This window comes from Falco naumanni, chromosome 5 (assembly GCF_017639655.2).
Source record: "Falco naumanni isolate bFalNau1 chromosome 5, bFalNau1.pat, whole genome shotgun sequence".
Classification (NCBI taxonomy): Eukaryota; Metazoa; Chordata; class Aves; order Falconiformes; family Falconidae; genus Falco; species Falco naumanni.
The window spans coordinates 83274018-83294527 of NC_054058.1; the positions used below are offsets into that span (position 1 = coordinate 83274018).

Consider the following 20510-nt stretch of genomic DNA (forward strand, 5'->3'; position numbering starts at 1 on the left):
TCTATTTTTGGCACATTGGTCACACCTTCTTTTAAAGATACGAAAGAAAAGTTGAATTGTCCAAAATACTTGAAGGCTTCAACAAACCAAACGTGGGACAATCTTGCTTTCCCAGAGCAGATATCCAAGCAGAAGGTTCAGAGTCGAAAGCAACTGTGCAGAAATACCTCCTGTCAGCACCCCCATGTTTAGATAAAGCTCTCAAGCTAACCATCCCTGGCCGCTGTTGTCCTGTTGTCAAAAGAAAATGCAGCCTTCAAAAGGGACAAACAAAGCTAAGAGGCAAGGAGTCTGGTAAGCTGTAAGCACACTTGAGAAAAGTCAAAATAATCTCTCCTTTTCCCCCCAGTCCCCACTTGTGGCTGAGTTGAGTTTCAGCCAACTCCTGTCCTTGCATCCTGGCTGCTCCCCCTCCCCTACTTCCACCCACAAACATGATGTTCAAGAGTTGAACCCAAATGCTGGAGTTACCCACTCTTTTGAGCCAAGTATTTGAAACGAGATAGATTTTACAAGTTGTGGTGGTCTAAGACATGTTTTGAGATCTCAGACCTTGGGCACCAGACCTTGGTAAACATGGTAAGTCTGAGCAGACTATGCTGAGTTTTGGCTCACTGTCACAAGCAAAAAAGATGAAAGTGAAGGTCTGCAGCTGCTCCTTAACGCCCTGACTGGGAGGCAGATGACACTTAACATGCTATTACAAAAAACCCTTCTCTCTCCAGTATAGCTTACACCACAGAACTTTAAAAGAAATAAAAGATGCAGCCCATCAACAACCTCTTCTTCACAACACAGTCTGGGCTATCTTCCAAAAGCAAACCAAACCCTCAGCCTGGGAGGTGCCCGGTGCCTGGGGCTGCCCTGTTGTCCCTCATCCTGCTCTGCTTCCTGCAGCCCTAGGGAGCCGCTGCTGCTTCTGGCACCCAGCTCCCTCTTCTTTCTTCCAACCACATGGCCCCCAACAGGAAAGCCACCAAGATCTTATGAGAAAAAAGCTCCCACACCTGATGTGCTCCGGGGGAGCACAAATGGTGCTACAAAAGATTGTTTTCTGCCATTGACCCAACACACATTTTCTTTTTATCTTATTTCATACCTACTAGGATGAAAAATTTTAGCCTCAACACTTAAGGTCTGCCTAAGTTACAAGCAATTGAGGACTGAATCTTATGTCACACGGCCTTGATCGTGAACAGCACTGTGAGCTCTGTTCAGAATAAACAATACACTCATGGTCATGCAAGTAACCCCAGGAGGAACTGGAGAAACCAGTTCTCTAACTCCCGTGCTCCACCAGAGACACTTCTAACTCAATTTGTAATTATTTTAAACTATGTAAGCCAACAAGCACCCAACATGTAAGATCATACGCTCCCTCAAGTGCGTTTCTTGAAGCTTCGGGCAACAGCACTAATCCATTCTATGGAAGGCTTTTTCTTTCATGTTTTAAAATGCAGTAATCTGAAAAAACACCACTGCAAGCAGAGCAGCCAGGCAGATGTTCTGTTATGAAACAAGCACCCATTAACTGGCACATGCAAGTTTATGCTGCTGGTCATTGTCTGAGCAAAGATCACAGGAGAATTTCCTAGTTAAATACGTGTTGTTATACTGATTTTAAAATAGGCTTATACACCAAAAATTATCGCAGCTGGTTTGGGATAGGATAGAGATACCTAGTAACAGCATAGAGGCCCTTTAATGCTCTGCTGTTTGTGTAACTCTGGCCCCAGCTTTACTTAGGGGACACTTACATAATTTTTGACAGAAATGTCTACTGACTCAGGTCACCTTCTCCCCTAACTTGAAAGTCTGGAGCTGTTCTGAGCTATGTCGGCACCTTGCCCAAAGACAGGTTAATGTCAGAAAGCCAGAAGTTGGTGTCAGTGTGACAAGAAATGAAGTTCCCTTGAACACCCCAGCAGCAGCCTGCCAGCACAGCACTGCACTCATGTCCTCTTGAGCATTAAGTCATGATGCATTGCTGCCGGGAGGATGAGGCAAAAGAAGGGAAGGGACAAGGCTGGAGGTAGAAATGGGAAAAGGAGATGGCTCTCTTGCAAGTAACTCCCTTAGAAAAGTTCTCACCTAGGGAGCACCTAAAGAAAGGGTTAATAACAGCTTGATCAGCAAGGGAATTTATAAGTGCTCTACATGCGTTCCATCATTTCACCTACTGAGTGATCTCTTGCTTTTCAGCTATGACTGTATTACAGCTGAAAAACTGAGACAAGGCTTTGGTTAACAGGTGCTTAAAAAGAAACAAATACCAAACAGAAAAACTGAACAGGTGCACGGTGAGAGAGCTACCTAAAACACTTGTTGCCAAAAAAATGGGAAGACTTTGCAATTTATGCAATCGATGGACCTCTGCTGATGCTGCCAGCTGAACACTTACCTTAATAGAACTTAGCAATTGATAAAAGTTGTCTTTTAAGTCCTTGCCAAGGAGCCTCTCTCCCAAACCTGACAGCACACATGCCTGAATGAAAAATTTCAATAAATTTCTCAAGAATTTCTGACGAGAGGCAATCTCAGAGAAGCTACTGAGAAAACCCCTATTAGTGTGGGAACAGTTAACACTCAGCCAGATATAGCAGGGTGCTGACGGGCAGGTTGCTCTGGGAGCAAGAGAAAAAGCGGGAATGGGAGTAATCTCTTACCATTTTCCAAAATTAAAAAAAGACAGAAAAACTCAGACTTGCAAAACCTCAGTCATTTCAAAATGTGATGGAAAAACACATTCCCCAGGATGCAGGCTTTAAATTAACGTATTCACAGTATGAAATTGTCTCTGCTCAGCAGCTCTTTGAACACAGCACAGAAGATAAACAAAATGCCCTATGCAGTCGGAATTCAGAAACTAGGCAATCTTGCGAGTATGGGTACGTAGCCGGTACAGCTATTTTATAATGTCTTTAAATCAAACCCTGAGTAACAGCAACAAAGGGAAAAAAAAAACCCAGACAATCCATGAAACTGCACAACTAATTATTGCTGGCTGCAGCTGACTGTGACAAGCAGGTTGTGAGACAACAGTTCCCTTTTAATTGAATAGTCAGAGCGACAAGACTGAAATATTCTTATATTCAAAAAGTATCAGCAAAGACCACTTGCTGTTCTCACATTGTATTCACATGCGTGTTAAGCAAGCACAATGATTGTCACTTTGAATTACTAGGTTTGAACATCTTCGTACACAAGGTACTGAACAAGAAAAAGTGGTGTCAGATCCTTGAGTTTCAGAAACCACCAGGCTGATGTTTCAGAAGTATTTACTCCAAACTCTGAAGGCTTCTTCACGCTTCCTTAGTTGTTGCACATACAAATGCAAACACCAACTCTGCATTCTGTATGCACAATTACTGAAGTGGCCAGATCAGCATCAGTCACATAAAAACTGTACCACACTTTTCAAAGGTATTTGAATAAATAAAGTTCTTCACATTTCCTCATTAGAAGAGACGTAACCTCGAAGATGCAGCCTGACTCACTTTATAGAAGTTAAATTCAGTGGTTCACTGTATGCAAAGGTCTACATGACCACAGACACAGACCACAAGTCCAGAAGCTCACGTTCTGCAGAAAGCAAATCCAAATAACATCCTATCCCCTCCTGCGCAGCACATATCTCTGTTTTTTCTTTCAGTGGAAAACTGGGTTTGTCCAACCCTCCTCCAGTTTGTAGAGAACAGAGAATGAAGTTTAAGATTTGTTTTTTGTTTGAAAACACTTCAAGCGGTCAGCAGTGAGCCAGAAGAATATCCCCCAGCATGTAAAATCTTCTCTTGGCATTCATGACTGGATTTGTTTGGGTTTTTTTCCAAGGAAGAGAGCAATGTCAGACAATCGACATAAGTACTACTTCGTTTCAGTTAAGCACATCTTAAAGGCCTTGAAGGGAGATGTTAAGTGCAGACAACAACCCTTCTGTCACTTGGTGCCTCACCTAGTGACTTGTGCAGCAGAGGATGAGCAGCCTCCAGCCTCTGCTTCCCAACTGGGAGTTATAAAGCTGTAAGTATGGTCTGCCCTCTCTACTGAAAGCACAAGCCTGCATCCCTTCTGCTTCACCATGAGCTATTTACTTCTGGAAATCAGCAGCGTCTTCTGAAACCGAGGATCTGTAGTGCTGGGATCAGGGTCTACATCTGAAGTTCGTAAGTGTGAGAGACTGCCATGCACCGACGGTAGCAGTGGAAACACCTTCTCCTCTACAGGTCTGGGGAAACCTTTGCTGGCTCCCCATTTCACACCTTAGACGTGTTTTCATAAAAAGCTGATCCCTTAGTACCAAACAAACCCCTTTGGTATGTGATGGAAGTTCCAAATTCAGATCATGTACCTTGATGCTGCCTTCTATTTCTAATTAAAGATTAAACAGAACAAAACCTGCGCAATAACTGCAGGGTATGGGAAATGCAAGCTTCAATAATGTAGAAAAGTGGTATCAGGTCAAGACACATGCTTTGAAGAAAGTCCTTGACAGATGAGAATTAATGCCCACAGTAGGCATACCTCAGAAGGGGCAGGTTTGAGTTGAACTTTTAAGTACAGAAAAATACCAGCAGAAGTATCTTCAGGACTTTTCAGAGCAAAAGCAAACCCAGCTGAATCAGCTGCACTCCTGCAAGTCACTGCAGTGTACTAACCAGGCATAAAGCTGCCAAACTTTATTAGAATTAAACTTATCCAGTGGGATCCTGCATCTTTCCAAAGGCTACCTGAATTTAAATCTCTCAAACCTGAAAATGAAGACAACGACAAAACAAGCCTTTGAAAGCTAAAACGTACACCATGAGAGTACACAGTACCTTAAAACTGTTTTGTTAAAACTCTGTAAAATATTCTCCCAATCTCTCCTGGAGTGAGCAACCACCACTCCCAAATACTGTGGTTAAACCAGAGAGGTAAGGTGGCAGATTCCCCCCTCTCCTAAGTTCATCACCTACCACCATCAGCAGGAAGGTGTCTGCCAGCAGCCCCGGGTATTGCCGGACCTGGGAGGTGCAGGACAGATGCCCAAACAGGCTGATGCACCCCATAAGCCAGCGTAGCCTTTTTCCTGTTATTTTCCACTGCTAAGGACCATGTGCTGTACTCAAGGTCATTGTGGGAGATTTAGCTTTTACTGACAACATACCACATCTCGAACACGGGGAAAAGTCTCCCTTAAAAGAAAAAGCACTGTTTGGTACAGCTGTGGCAGAGCAGGTGCCATACCGAATACCTTATAACATTCTATAGCATGTTTTATCAATAGTTACATTTCTGCACATAATTTCTCACATATTTCTCATGTCTACACGTAATACTCACTCTTCCCAGTTCCTTATCTTCAAGTGCCAGCACCCCAGTGCTTTCTGTAAAGAGTTTTACTTTGACAACAGGCCGAGGGTGAGTAGTGGTGAAATCCCCTTGAGTTCCCCATCTGCAATAAATAAAAGAACATAATTTAACTGGGGCTGAGGACAGACCTGAGCGAGGTAGGACTGTATTTATTGATGCACTAATAGAACTTAACTTCCAAAGTTTTGGGGGGGCCAGGGTGGAAGAGAGAGGGGAGGTACATTTCTGAGCATCCAAGAGTAAATATATAGATGGGAAAACTGGCTTTTCTCTGTGATGAGACAAATCAGGATTTTTCTGTATGGCTTTTGTAATGAAAAATCAATCACAAATTTGCTAATGGCAAACCCGAAAGAACTCAAATTATGTCCTTATAGGGAAAAGCAAGAAAGCAAAACCAAGCAACAAAGCACAAAGAGATCTTTTTTTCTATTAAATATGATGTTCACTACCTTGCGCATACAAGTTTAATACAACAAAGAATCATGTCTCGATTCTAAAAATAAATAAATATTATGTTTAACTTCAGGAGACCAAACTATGCAGAAAGTGAGAGACTTGAGCAGAGTAAAAACCTTATGTTTTATGAGATGTTACAACTTAATACAAGCACATAGGAAAAATGTAAACGCAAATGCAAAAATGGAAAAAAAATATGTTATTTATCAGTGTGACTATAGCTCTGCAAGATAATTACTGCCACAAGGCTTCATGCTTTTAGAGAACCTAAATTAGGCAGACAAACTTCTAGTTGTTAATCTCTTCTCTCGATTAAGACACTTATTTGTCAGCCTCCCCCCTTGTCCCCGATAGGTCGGTGGTACAAAAAAAAGGAAAGTTATAAGAATTAGATTGCAAAAAAAAAAGGAAAGTTATAAGAATTAGATTGCAACTTCCTCCGACAAGCTATTCCGTTTTCTTAAACAATTGGATGGTACTCATTGCATTGATGATACTGGTTCTGTTTGTGCTACTAGGCACAAACAAAATGCAAAAAGTAAGTGCAGCTCCAGTTTCTCTTAATTGTGTTCCACTACTTGAGATATTACCATTAGTAGAAACTAAACAAATAAAGAAAAGAGGCGACCGTAACAGTATGCTCTAGAAAAGGATGTATTATACAAGATAAAATCTTAGGGCCTCATTTACAAAAAGCAGTATTTTGTTTTCCATGTTCAAGAATAATTTACACAGTCTCTCCATTGTTGTTAAATAAACATATAGTAGTAATCCTCCAGCAAAGTAATCTAACAGGTAAAAGAAAATCCTTCAACTAATGTGAGTTACAGGCTTTAAGACAAAGTCTAGGAAGTAATATGTAACTGAAACCGAAGTGTTTTAGGAAGGTGGTGGTTCTGTATAAACCGGTCCTACAGGTGGCTGAACACATGCTGGACTATGAAAGTGGGGTTCACTGAAAATTAACCAAATCTCATGTTAGATTCTGCCTTTGCTTTGTCTCCATTAGATAGATGCTCACTCTATTTGTCTGTGGAGGATGTAGCCTCAGCCTCAGCCAAAGTGGTAACTGAAACAGGGGCTCTGACAAGAAATTACCTTCCTGAGGGGGAGAAAACCTATTCTGTGACCTGATGATCGATGCTGCAGCTGCAGGACAAGACAATGCCTGGCACTGCTGCTCTTCCCAGCAGTGGTCCCAAAGGTAGGTTTTGTCACAATACAGAAATGAGATTTCCAAGGAGAAAGCATCTGCATAAAAGATGAAATAGTTGTAGCTGCAGTCTCCCCACCTGGATCCCACTATCCAGGAAGAATGCTGCCTTGCAATCGCAAACACGAGCTAAGCACTTTGTTAGCTGCACACTCTCTCTTGGGCACCACGACATACTTGTCCCTGAGCTTCCAGAAGCCTTGAACGGTGCATGCTGCAAAGGACAGGACCACCCAAATACTCAAGAGAAACTACTGAAATAACAAAAGGAAACAAAAGCCTCTCTACAAATATCTAGCGCCAGCATTAGCTCACAGACAGAAGAAAAGAAATCAGAAGAAATCACGCTGACTAAAGGGAAGAGACCCAGCCTGTTCAACAAAGAGAACATTACTGGTGCCAGCTCAGCTGCTGCAAGCTGAGCAGCAGGTACGCACCGCTGCGTGCGCTGGGGTCTGCACACCCTAGCATCTGGTCCCAGGACCTCCCCAGAAGTGGTGCAGCTTCCTCTGGAGCCACACACAGCCAGGCGCCTTTTCTGCAGAACGCAGCAGGGAGGGACAGGGCACACACGAGCCTCACCCAGGGAGCCTGGCAGAATTTGTTGTTTCTCCAGTTTAGATGCACAGTGACAGACTTATGTGGATGGGACTAACACGGTGTCATCCACCTGCTGGCAATCATGTCATGCTAGAAACGATCTTTAACGTCACATCTGATCACTAGCCTTGACTGAAATCTATCTCCCACTTGTTCCATTGCTCTAGCTGCAATGTAAGTGAAAATACTGGGCTAAAAAGCAATGGTCTGAATCAATTCCTAAAGCTTAATGCTCACAGTGGAAACATTCCACGCATTGATCTTCACACTCCTGGCTGATCAGGACTTCAGCTGACTCTCATAGTCTCTTAAGACCATGTCTTTGGAAGTTAATTATCTGGTAGAGCAGACGGCCACAGACTTTACTGCCTAGACTTTAATATCATTCCTCATGAAACAGCACGTGAGGCATTGTGTTCTGTTAGAAAAGGCAAATCCAAGATCGTATTCTTTAGCATTATGCTTACTTGCGGGCATCTGATATTCCTCTCTGCTAACAATATTACAGCGAACTACACAAGGCTCATAGTTCATCTTTTTATTCCTTGTGGATTACCAGAACACGAGCCCTGTTTCTTTGGAGCTTTGTGTTGTTGCAGAGGTATTGCTTCATACCGTTTGAAATCAGAAGCTGGGTGAAAGCAACCGAAATAGAAGTGGTATCACGTTCATTTCAGTATGCTTTTCCAATAATGAACATGGGTATGAGAGACCCAATAATCCAGACAGAAACCGAGTTTATCTCTATGCTGTACATTTAAAAGCACACTATTATGCTATTATGCATGCTGTTAATGGATTAGGCATTAAGTGAAGCAGAAGTCAGAAATTACAGCATAATCAAAATGTATAATATTGAACTCCCAGCTGTAGGCTAACCCATATGAACACTGCTTCTAATAACAACTGGCAATTTGCATTTTTCTGTTTTGTCAGTACAAATGAAGTGTAGTTATAAAAGTAGCCTTACTGTCTGTATTTTGCAGCAGCCGCTAACAAACTTTTGTCTTGTTAAAAATAAAACTCTGAGCTGTAAAGATTGTGCCAGGAATATAATGAGATACCAGGCACTCAACATTTATTAAGGGTGATCCAAAACAAGGGGTAGATTGAATAAAGCATGCAGGTGGACATAAGCTAGCTTATTTTGAAATGCGGCTTTACAGTTCTGAAATCAAATTATATTGGTTCTCAAGATCTGACAGCTTTCAACCCTTTTTTTTTTTTTTTTTTTTCTTCTCCCCTGGCTATTTCTTTCATGACACCTGGTCAGACTGCATTCAACAAATTAACTATTTGTTTAGTCTTCCTGATTATAAATAAGATTTCAGTTCAACCAAATTCCATTGAAATGGATATCACACTTTCAGCTCCTATATCTGAGAGGATAAAACAGAGATGACATTTGCAGCGTACAGATCATCTTAAAATTACCTATAATGTAATTGCAAGCAATAACTTTGGAGAAGCTACTGTCCTATCATCATCTGTGACTAAGAACTGTGCAAGTAAATTGCATAATCCTATATATAACGCCACGATCAGAAATGTAGCTTTCCTAGCCAGTAAATATGAATTGACTGACTCACTTGTAATTTCCACTGTAAAATTCTGTCAAGTTTCCCCACAGTTTTGACTATTTATTCTGTAACTATATGTCTGTTGAAGGAGCTGTTAAGGTTAATGGTGAAAAATAGGTTAGGAGGATACCTAACAATTCCTGGAATCAATACCCAAACAGTTAATTATCATGATGCATACCTTCATCACCATTACTGTACTTTCTTATTTCAATTTATAGATTTTATGTGCTGAATATAATTATATCCACTTGGTTTCTCAAAAATGTTACATTTTTCTTCCAAAACACATTTCTCTTCTGTCAAATGCATTTATTAATACCTGTTCTCGAACACTTCCTTTAAATTTAAAATCTAAGCTGCTAGGTGTAGGTCAGACAAATCTGTATTTTTCTGTTAAGGCTGGGATTGTACCCTGATATTTTCCTGGAGAAAATACAGCGCTTCTCAGAAATGTCTTTCTGAACCACAGATTAAAAATCAACCACCATACAAAGGATTGTTTGTATTATCTGTAGGATTGAAGAAATTTTTAGTTGTTTAACTGAACAACCCTTTGACTCTTTTAAAATAAGAACGAACAATGTGGCCTATGGAATTTGAGCACTGGATAAAGAAAACTTTCAACAGCAATAACAGTGAAATATTTTCTGCAAGAAAATAAATCCTACAGCTGACTTTTACTCTCCATACAGGGAAGCAGGTGAACTTGTAGGTTGTATCTTGGTTTTCTGAGAAAACAGAAGGAAATGGTATGCACCGTTTTGATCTCATTTAAGTCAAACTATGTTGCAGATAATTTGTTTCAAGCTTGCTTTGCTATTGAGATAGTGAATTGTGGAAGGAAGAATGAGAAGGAACAACAGGGACATTAATTCACCTAATTTCTCAAATTGCTATTTACAAAAAGTGTATTTTTAATATTTTTTAACATAATAGAAAAATGTACTCCTTTACATTTGTAATAGCATACACTTTAACTACCAAATGTATGTAAGCAACAGAAACAGCAAATCAGCCATCGCCACAGCTTTGGAGGAGCCATTGATTTATGAATGCCTGTCCAATTATTTTTGCTAATGTGAACAATTTTAGTGCGGAATGTGTCAAGATGGGAAGTGCAAAATTTTTGTCCAAACTAGTGTGGATCTCATGCAGTATTCATATTAAGTAAAAAGAAATCCCATTATGGTCTGATTATTTTTTTTTCTAAATCTTGCTAGAAAAGTAACAATAATTTCAGTGCTAGATGCTGCAGTGTCGCTCACTGCACTCTCAGCCGAAACCTGTGTATCGTACATGAGACCTCTAAAATCTCCAACTTCAAGCCTTAAAAACCCCCACAGTCCTGCCTCTTCAGGCTCTCATTTTGCCACATCATTCTCCTTTGTATACATAACTTTTCTGCTTTCACCTACTCATTCTTTTTATTATAGGAACTGCAATGATTTGATGCTTTATCATCTTCAACCATAAGCCTCAGTCTTTTCACCGTATTTACACTGCTGTCAGAGGTGTGTGGGCTGATACCGCAATTGGTGACAGAGTCCTTTGCCAAAGTTGATTTCCCTTCAGTGCAAATGGACCCACTACCAGCAAGGACGTGGCTGTTTATTTCAGGTAAAGATTTATCACTGTGTCACAGAACCCCCTCTAAGCAAATTTATTTTCCTACTTCATTCTGGAAGACATTTTGTACGCTGGAAAAAGCAGCAAATTTCTCTCTTGGGTTTCCCACTCTCACCATGGTCTCTGTTAGTCAAAACTTTTATTTATGAGATCTTAAATCTCCGGTCTTACATTGGAGTGAATGTTGTGAAATTTATTATTCTAAGCAAACATCTAGAAATTTTATTTTAGCCCTATTTATTGGAACATTTCCTTTCTGATAAAATACCAAGTCTACAGAATTTTGCACCATCAGGAATTGATTTTCCTCAGCAATTAGGAAATCTCCTTTTCGAAACCAATACCAGAGCGTATTAGTCTCTTTGGTCCCTCCTTTTGCATCTTTCTAGGTTTGATTTTTGGTTTAAATCTACTGCATAAATCTACCTCAACAGGTTTCTTAATTGTTAAATCACTTTAAGAGGTCTTCTGAAAGGGTTTTCCTTTTTTCTGTCCACACAGGGATGTGCTACAGGGCTGGAATGAGCAGGAAGAACCACCAAAACCAGTTTGTAGGTGTCCAGCTGCTCCACAGGACCAAGGTATTCGCTACCACTTCATCTTTGTACATCTTGGAGCTGGACTGGAAGTACAATACTCAGGCAACTTCTCCGTGTCTCAGCTATTTCAAGAATTTATACCAACTTTGTCGTTTCTACTTTGTTTAGAAACGTACTTTAACTGTAGAAAAATAGGTATCTCGAATTTTCAGGTTAGAAGTCATATTCACAGTGCAAGTTGTGAGATGAAACACCAGGAAAAAAAAAGACAGATGAGATTTAGCACCTCCCTGTCACATCTGACTACACTGATACTTTAATCTAGTTCAAAACACCATAAATCCAGGTCTGATAAACGTTCTGTTGTTAGTGAAGTATTGAGTGAATGTGGAATTTATGAAGTGTTGCATATTACTAACTACAGCTGCATATGTACAGAGAGAGAGAGAAAAACAATGTGAGAGACCAAGCAAGCCGCTGTACCAGCAGTGCAAGTTACCCCACAGCGATCCAACAATAAATCTTTAATTTGATGAGCAGGTTTCATTCAGCCAAATGAAAACAGAGTTAAATCCATACTTACTGGATTCTGGCTATTTTACTGAGACTCCCAAAGACAGGATTACTTAGTACTAATTGCTGCTAGTTTTTCTCCACTAATAATAAAATGGACAAGTATCTGCTCTTCTGAGCAGAGAAATACCCATGCATTTGGCAATGACCGACACTGCAATGGTACGCTAGAAATCATGGCCTTAATACTAACAGCTGTCTCATACAATCCAAAGGCATGTTTATTTTCTGCCTTTTGCATGCCTTACAAAATAATAAGAACATTCCAGCTTCCCCCTTTCATGAAAGTTCTTGAAAAAGGATGCTGAAATGTTACTGCACAACCAACAGAAGTTTATTATGCAGCATCAAGGATGTAATAGGGTAATGATTGTTCCCTATAGGCAAAATTACAACCATTATTTTTTTCATGTATATTTATATTTATTTATATATACTCCATTACATCAGTGGGATCTGCAATTCATGTTTGAAACCACAAGGGAAAGAGTTTGTATGATTGTACCTTTCTATAATGCGGTGGAAAGAGTTTGTATGATTGTACCTTTCTATAATACGGTTTAGGTTGCAAATATTTTTTGTTTTTTTTTTTGGGGGGGGGGAGAAATATCTATTTTCTTCTTGTTCTATTTGAAAATTACTCATTTATTTTGATGGAAGTACAAGGAGCATAGCTCCTTCCATCAGAGCAAGCACATTAAGCTGCAGCTGAAAGGCAATGCATAAAGAAACTTCTGAACAAATTAATGCCCTTTTACAGTAGAAGCACAGACAAGCCCTGTGCTCAGGCAAACTAAACCACGAGCTTGGCCAGGTATTTTGGCCTTTCACCAATAACCTCATTGAATCTTTTATGTGTCTTGACTCTGTTCTTCCCTGTGCTACTGTGATTCCACCATTTTATGCAGAAATCTTGCTGAGAACTATAGATTCATTGTTTTACAGTCCCTATTACAGAAACACTGGTACCTCGCATAAATACTTTCAGAGCTGTCAGCTAGTGAAGGAGCATTACAACAGAAACTATTTTAACCCCGAGGTTCCCACCAAAATCTTCCTAAAACTACAAAATACAGATATGAGAAAGATAATTAATTCTACAGAGACAGAAGACAGTAGGAAGAAGTACAGACAAATGGGAAATTTTGGTATAAGGATGGAAAGTCATACAATTGCCTTTTAAGTGTCACCTTTGATTTCACCTAAGCAGGGTCTACACTACTGTCCCTTACTTTTCTCTTTTTTTTTTTTTTTTTTAAATTTATTTTATTATTTTACATTTATTTCCATCTATATGGGAACTTTTGACTTGGCATGCTAGCAGTCTGAAATGTAGACTAACAAGACATATCTTAACCCTTCCCTTATAGAAAAGGTGGATGCTCAGCACCTGTAGCTGCATACACGAAGTAGCCTGGCATTCAATTGCTACGTGTGTTGTCCAGTCACTATCTAGTATAGTCACTCAGAAAGAGTGAACGTTGGGGTTTTTTTGTCCTTCTGTGGATTCAGCAGCAAAATTGAATGCTTTTAGGGTGGTTGTTACAAAACATTGGCAATTGCTTCTTGGAACTTCGCTCTGAAGAAGTGAAAGCTCTGAACTGGATCCTCACTTTGGCTAAAGCAAGGATACAGTGTTTTGATGGATATGCTGTATTGTAAAGCCCCGTTACACAACTAGTCTAATATGAAAGGAAAAGAAGAATAATCTGATCATACAGTGGTTTTTTCAGGGTTTGCTTTTGGTAAAAATAATAACTGTTTTAAATAAAGGAGTTAACAGAGCTCAAACCTACTAACCATTTATCACAGAGCTAATGATAAGCTGGACACAATTGTGTATTTATTTTTAAACACATTCTTTATATCTGAAAAAAACCCTCACCTTGTTAAAAAAATACAAAATTGTGAATAGTTTTTTTTTTTAAATAAAAAGGTGTCTAATACAACCAGAAAGGAAAACCAAAAGAGGGGTTCATGCATAATAAGCAACTAAGTAAAACCACTCATTAGGCTTCCTACACTGAAAGTGAGAAAAGTGCACTCTAACACTACAGAATGCTATTATGACAAGTATTGTCATCACAAACTTAAAACCATACGAATAAATTATTACTTAGTTTTGCTTTTCCATCTCACCTTCAATACAGGCAACCAAGACAAGTCAGGGTGAAGATTTTCAAGGGTGCGTAAAAAGACTGACATACTGCCAGGTGCTGGGCACCACTGTTATATATTGTGTGAAGAATTCATGGGAGACATTAACTCCTCTTTCCCACCGAGTTTCAAACCCGGATGGGGGCTAGTGATGGACACAAAGGCAAGACTTGGTCACTTATGCTCTTGAAATTTCAATATGCATATTTACTTCAATTTTGCCTTGCAAAAGGCAATCACGAATCTATCACAACATCGTTAAAAGTTACAAAGCCTATTTATTTCACGTTATTTAGTATTTGTGTGACACTTTAAACCTTCAAAATGTTACACAAATGTTGATAAACTGACAGTACTTTGATGAAGCAGATAGATGTTGTCATCTCAGCCTAAAGATGTGAGAAAACAGATCACAAAGACTGAACGATCTAAGCCTACCTATCAGTCTATCAGGGAAGAACCAGGAATCAAATCAGAAAATTTCAGTATTCCATCTAGCATGACATCACTTCTATTTTGAAAGCCCTTTTACGCCTCTTTCTGACTCCTACTATTCTTCTCAGCTCTCCACATTATTCTGCCTTTGTTTCTGTTTCCTCCTACCTTCAGTCTGTTGGTATTGCTTTCAAGTAGACACATTAACCCGTAGACTTACACCTTACAGGCTACGTAGTTAGTAAGAAATTTCAAGACCTATTAATTTTCTTTTTGTCGTCTGTTCAGTGGACTATTCCGTATTCTAGAAGTACTGGACTGCTTGACGCTGCTGAGGATCAATGCACATCCTAATACAGCACCAGCAAGGAAGAGTCTGCCCATGGTGGGGTGAAAACCAGTTTTCTGAGTGTCATGAGCATTTGAGATATTCAGGCTATGAATATTTTGTACAAGACTCAAAAGCAAAAACTTCTTCCTTTTAAACCCTTTTCCTCAACCTTTCTCTTCACCCAAAACAGCAAGCCAAAACATAAAATTTGTTCCAATTCAGACACTGTATCTAGTCAAATGTTTAGCAATTATTTTGAACATACCTGTATTATATTGCATACAACAAATAAAAGCAAATTTTTGAAAGGTCTCTTCAAACCAAGATACAAGAACGGTATTTTTTGAAAACGTAAAATGGGGCATTCTGATCATATCAAAATTTAAGAGAAATCCAAAGGAATTGTTTTCATGTCAACTACTGCCCACAAACAACAATTAAATTTTCCAATGATGAGGCAGGTGCAGACCACTTTGAATAAAAAATTTCAAATCCACTCCACTAGAGTATTCCAGAAGAAGACCGGAGGTAAAATTTGAGGTAAAACCCTCCCAACCTCTCCTTTTTTTTGACAGACCACCATCCCTCTACATGACACCTCACAGGCTGCCTTTGCCTTCACTTTGACCCACCCAGGGACCAGGTACCTGCGCTAGTATGAGGCTTAGCCTGATCCAAAGCATTTTCTTCTAAGCAGGATTCAACTGGCTTTGGATCAACACCACACTGTTCGTATCCAAATGCATTCCAGTTTGAAGTTGGATCACACATTGATAGATGCTTTAGTGCTATGTTAGAAAAAAGCTTATATCTGTCTGCAAAATATTAAGTCACATTTGCTGTGGATCAGGTGGGAATGAGAATGGAAACAGATCTATCATGCACATTTAGCAGCATGTAAACAGTCTTTTCCAAGCCCTGGTTGTTATACTGAAATGGGTAACGGTGGGACAAGCATCTTCAAGCCCTAGTTTCCGAAATGCACTATGAAATAAAACTGGTATCAGTCTTGCAAGAGACATGTAATGTCATTATACATTTCAAAAGACGACAGTCACCCCACAGCAGCTATCCTTTCCAGCAGTGACACTGGACAAGGAGGGCTAACATCCTGACTCTGAACAGGGAACCTATAAATCACGAAGCCCTCATCCCACCGGCTTTCTGCCGGGAGTCTAAGTGCTGCAGCACAAGGCGGTGCACCAAAGCCGCAGACTTCAGAAGTGCAAACATCACAACACAGCAGATATCCGGGTTGCTTTCAGTCAATTATTAGCATGCTGAGCACAAAGGAGCAAGGAGAACAACCAGGATTTAGCCAGAACAATCAAAAAGATTAAGGTGAAGAAAATTAAAAAAAGATATGCCCTGGTGGCAGAAGGATTATGTTTATTGCTAGCTATGCAAATAGAGTAGAGATTACAACCAACTTTAATTATCTCCTTCCTCCTCTAATCCCAGTTTCTTCCATGCCACACTTGTCTTGATCTGACAAATGATTATTCCTTTCTAATAGCAGTGGTTCTCACAAGTCCTTAAGGTAAATAGACTTAAGAGATAATATTCTGGGAGTTAATCATAGGATCACTGAAAAATTTAGGCTGGAAGGAATCTCTAGAGGTCATCTAGTTCAGACCCTGCTCAGAGCAAGGCCAGTTAAAGTCAGCTTGCTCATGTTATTCCTCAGTTGAGTTTCAAATTCCTTTCAATATTAAGAGCCTGTATGTAATTCCTATTTCTCTGCAATAAGACAGGTGAAAAATCTCTTAGACAATATAAAACAATAACCAATGACAGAACATAGCATAGAAACTTACTCATTTTAGAATTCCTGTCTCTTTTTCTTGTGGGTATCATATTGCTCATTATATTTGAGCCGATTAGATGTTATTTCCTTTTTTTAAAGAACCAAGCAATTGATCAGGCACCAAGAATAACTGAATAAAACTGTCATGTAAATTTTCAGCTGAATTCATGTTTCTTTTGTGAAACTCTTCCATCATTAATCCAGAACACAGGCTGGGAAAAATGTGTATTTTTTTTCATTTCCATCTTTTCCTTTGCAGAACCAAGAAAACCTCAGATAATTTCCTACTGGCAACTTCTTTTTACCTTTTCACAGCTAGATACTAGACTGACATATTTGCTCATAGCATGCAATTTGTTGAAAGGTAATTTCTTCTACCCTGTTTTGTGAATTGCTCCAATCATGACAATCCAAGAAAGAAAGACTTACTGACATATAGCAAGATGAAAGCCATAATGGGATTTATCCTTTAAATTTTATCCCTGGCATCCCCACCATCTTACAGTTCCCTGTTGTGCTGTTTGCTCTCCATGGGACCTGGGATGAAGTTACCATAGTGGTGTACTAGATAGTTATGGTTTAACCCTGGCCAGTAATTAAGTAATTAAGTACCACGCAGCTGCTTATTACTCCCCCCTCACCCAGAGGGATGGGGAGGAGAATTGGAAAGGAATGTAAAACTCGGGGGCTGAGAGGAGAACAATTTAATAATTGAAAAAAAAATAAAAATGAAAGAACGGTAATAATAATAACAGTTGTAATGGAAAGGAGAGAGGGGGAAGAGGAATGAAATCCGAAGGGAAGGGAGAAAAGAAAACAAGTGATGCACAGCACAACTGCTCAGCACCCACTGACCCATGCCCAGCCAGTGCCCCAGCAGCAACTGGCCCCCCCTGGCCAGCCTCCCAGTTTATACACCGAGCGTGATGTCCCAAGGTATGGAATATCCTTTGGCTACTTTGGGGTCACCTGTCCTGGCTGTGTCCCCTTCCAATGTCCCATGCCCCTCCACAGCCCTCCTGCTGGCAGGGCCTGAGAAACTAAAAATGCCTTGACTTAGTATAAACACCACCCAGCAACAACCAAAACCATCAGTGTGCCATCAACACTGTTCTCACACCAAAGCCAAACTACAGCACTGCACCGGCTACTAATAAGAAAATTAATTCTGTCCCAGTTGAAACCAGGACAGATATAAAGATGAATCTTAGAGCAAATGAGAATAAAAATTATGCAACTCAATCAAACCTAGTTTATGGAAGCAGACACACTTTGTTTCCTGACACGATCATTACCCCACTGGCTTCTGTAAAATTCTGAAATACTTATTAAAGGATCATGCTCAGCTTCAGCAACTTTTCAGCATTGGCCATATCAACATAATTATGTCTCTCAGCCTTAGCCTTTGAAATGATCTTACTAATAATACACGGAGGTTCTCTAACATACAACCTCACTTTTGTAAATGTTGCATAAAAAGTATTTATGTTTTAAGCCCAAAAGTCCAGATGCCAAAAATAGGCTGAACGATTCTACTTTGTTATCCTCTGTAAGACCAATGCTGGATTTCACTGCGCTTATCTGCAAGTAATACACTTCCAGAGGTAACAGTAAAAAGAACAGGCAAAATCCATCAAGTAAAAGACTCCATTCAAGAAGCTAAATCCTGAGAAGAATTTATCCTCAGAAGATAGAGTAGGAAGCATACGAACAACAAGCTGAGCATGGTTAGATCTGGCACTATGAAACTGCAATCTCATTATCCCTTTGTAATAATCCCATGTGCAAATATACTCATTTCAACAAAAAAGCACCCAGACGAACAACGGAAAAAAATCCCACACCCTAAGGAGAGCTGGTCGGCTTGCCAGCAACAGACTAGTTTGATTACTGCCTATCTGATTAGCAAACACTTGTGTTTCTGTCCCTCGTTTCTCCCTGTGTTTAGTCTCCAGTTTTATACTTGAAGCAATGAGAGGCAGGGACTACTTTGTCGTTCTACTTTCTCTCCTGTGCAAGAGCAGTAACAGGATTTCCTACATATGCAAATGATATAAGGAATGATTGCTGAAAACAGTATGATTAATGGACTACTGACCAAAATTAATCTCATTTCTGCAGGTGCATCTGACAGAGCAGTAGCGAGTGGGGGGAAAAAAAACAACCAAGAGTAGGTGTGCCTCCTCTTTCCTTAAATACTGTACATCTGTGTTGTGCAACCACACGTTAGGGGACAGTTGTAGGTATGATCATCTGTTTTCCTTAATGCAACATAAAAATTAGAAAGTTGCAAGGGCCATGCTGAAGAAATAAAAGTGGGTGATGCTTGGAACATGATTGTCACAGGTTATAAATGTTGTCTATCCTTTTCCTCCTTAGAAATGTCACGTTAGGCCATATCCTCAAAAACATTCTATTAAAAAAGCATTACTTTTTTCATGGGCAACCATGTCATTTAAGGCAGGTCTACATTTTAGATGTTAAGCCTTTTTTCTAAAACTGTTCTATAAAAAGTTTGCTAAGTAATCTTTATCCACAAGTACTCATACTTCAAATACTTGAAATACTGGAAACAACAAAGGTAGAATATTGCATAAAAATAATGCAATCAGCATTTACTTTATTTGTGCAATCTTGACCAAGGTTCCCTGCTTCCTCTGGTCAGATATTTAATCATGCATTCTTCACATACTTCTAATATATAATAGCCCTTTTTGTAAGGTTATGCAATCACTGGCAGCAAAATAGGATCATTTTATTTGTCTTGTTTACATAAAGAATATCCCAGCTCCATTAAAATTTTCTCATTATGCAAGATATGATCTTTTTCTATTGCATAAGTATCTGACAACATAATGTCACTTGCAGTGACAAAAGATGGCATAGTCCCGTCGTTTATCTTTAGGCATGATTATACATACCCGAAAGATGACACCTTCAAGAAACCACATTATTTTAATAATCAGAATGAATAAAAATCAATGGTAAGAAAACATGTGGACACCAAACTCCACAAGACTAAAAACTAAGCCACGTCAGTAATGTCTGAAAAATGAAATTAGCACTGGACTTTGCAAGATGACCCCTGTGGTGTCACAGCAACAAAGTTACGCAAAGCTTCACACAACTGAAGGGGTCCTCTGAAGGCTCTGCTTACTGATCATTGGCAGAAAAGGTCACAGGCTTTGTTGGAGGGATTTTCAGCAGGGCTAAAAGGCAGGAAACAGTTGGAAGGAATGAAGAAATAATTCACTGGCAGTAATAAAAATTTTATAGGGATGCAAGCAAAGCTGTATAACTGATCTGTTTGTAAAATTGTCTAAGACTTCAGCTCAGTCAAACTATATTGCTCTGTAGCATTTGCGTGTTAGAATGACCATTAGCTACTTAGGAACATATATATAAACAGTGCTTTATTTAGCTTGTCAAAGAAGAAAATGAAGCACTTCAGTGTAAACTCACAAAATTATTATTCAAAGAACGAGAAAGCAGACAGGGGTTAAAAGCTGTAAGAAACTAGAAAATATTCCTTACTGATAAAAAGCGTGCTCTCTTCTCTGGGACTCTTTAGGTCTCTCCCTTTCAAGAAAAAATATTGTTTCTAATTTCCTTATTACTCTTACAGTAGCGTTCAGGGATTCAGAGGAATACTTAAATACATATCCATAAAAATAACTGAGAAAATATTCAACATTTTGGAATAGCGGATAAACTCTGAATTAAGGCTCCACTTGACTCATGCTTCCATTAATCTCCACTCTAAGGTCACACTGCTTGCACTCCATTCTGAAGCATTTGCCCGAGTATCTTGTTTCCTCGCTTTCACTGTCAAAGC

General features: G+C 39.5%; 1 protein-coding gene across 1 annotated transcript in view; it reads right to left on the reverse strand.

Moving 5' to 3' along the window:
- Positions 1-20510, reverse strand: part of CADPS2 (calcium dependent secretion activator 2) — a 321648-nt gene that overhangs the window by 156802 nt on the left and 144336 nt on the right. The window contains exon 7 of the mRNA XM_040595763.1: positions 5323-5434. Within this exon, the coding sequence (XP_040451697.1) occupies positions 5323-5434 (112 nt within the window). The remainder of the gene's footprint in view (positions 1-5322; positions 5435-20510) is intronic.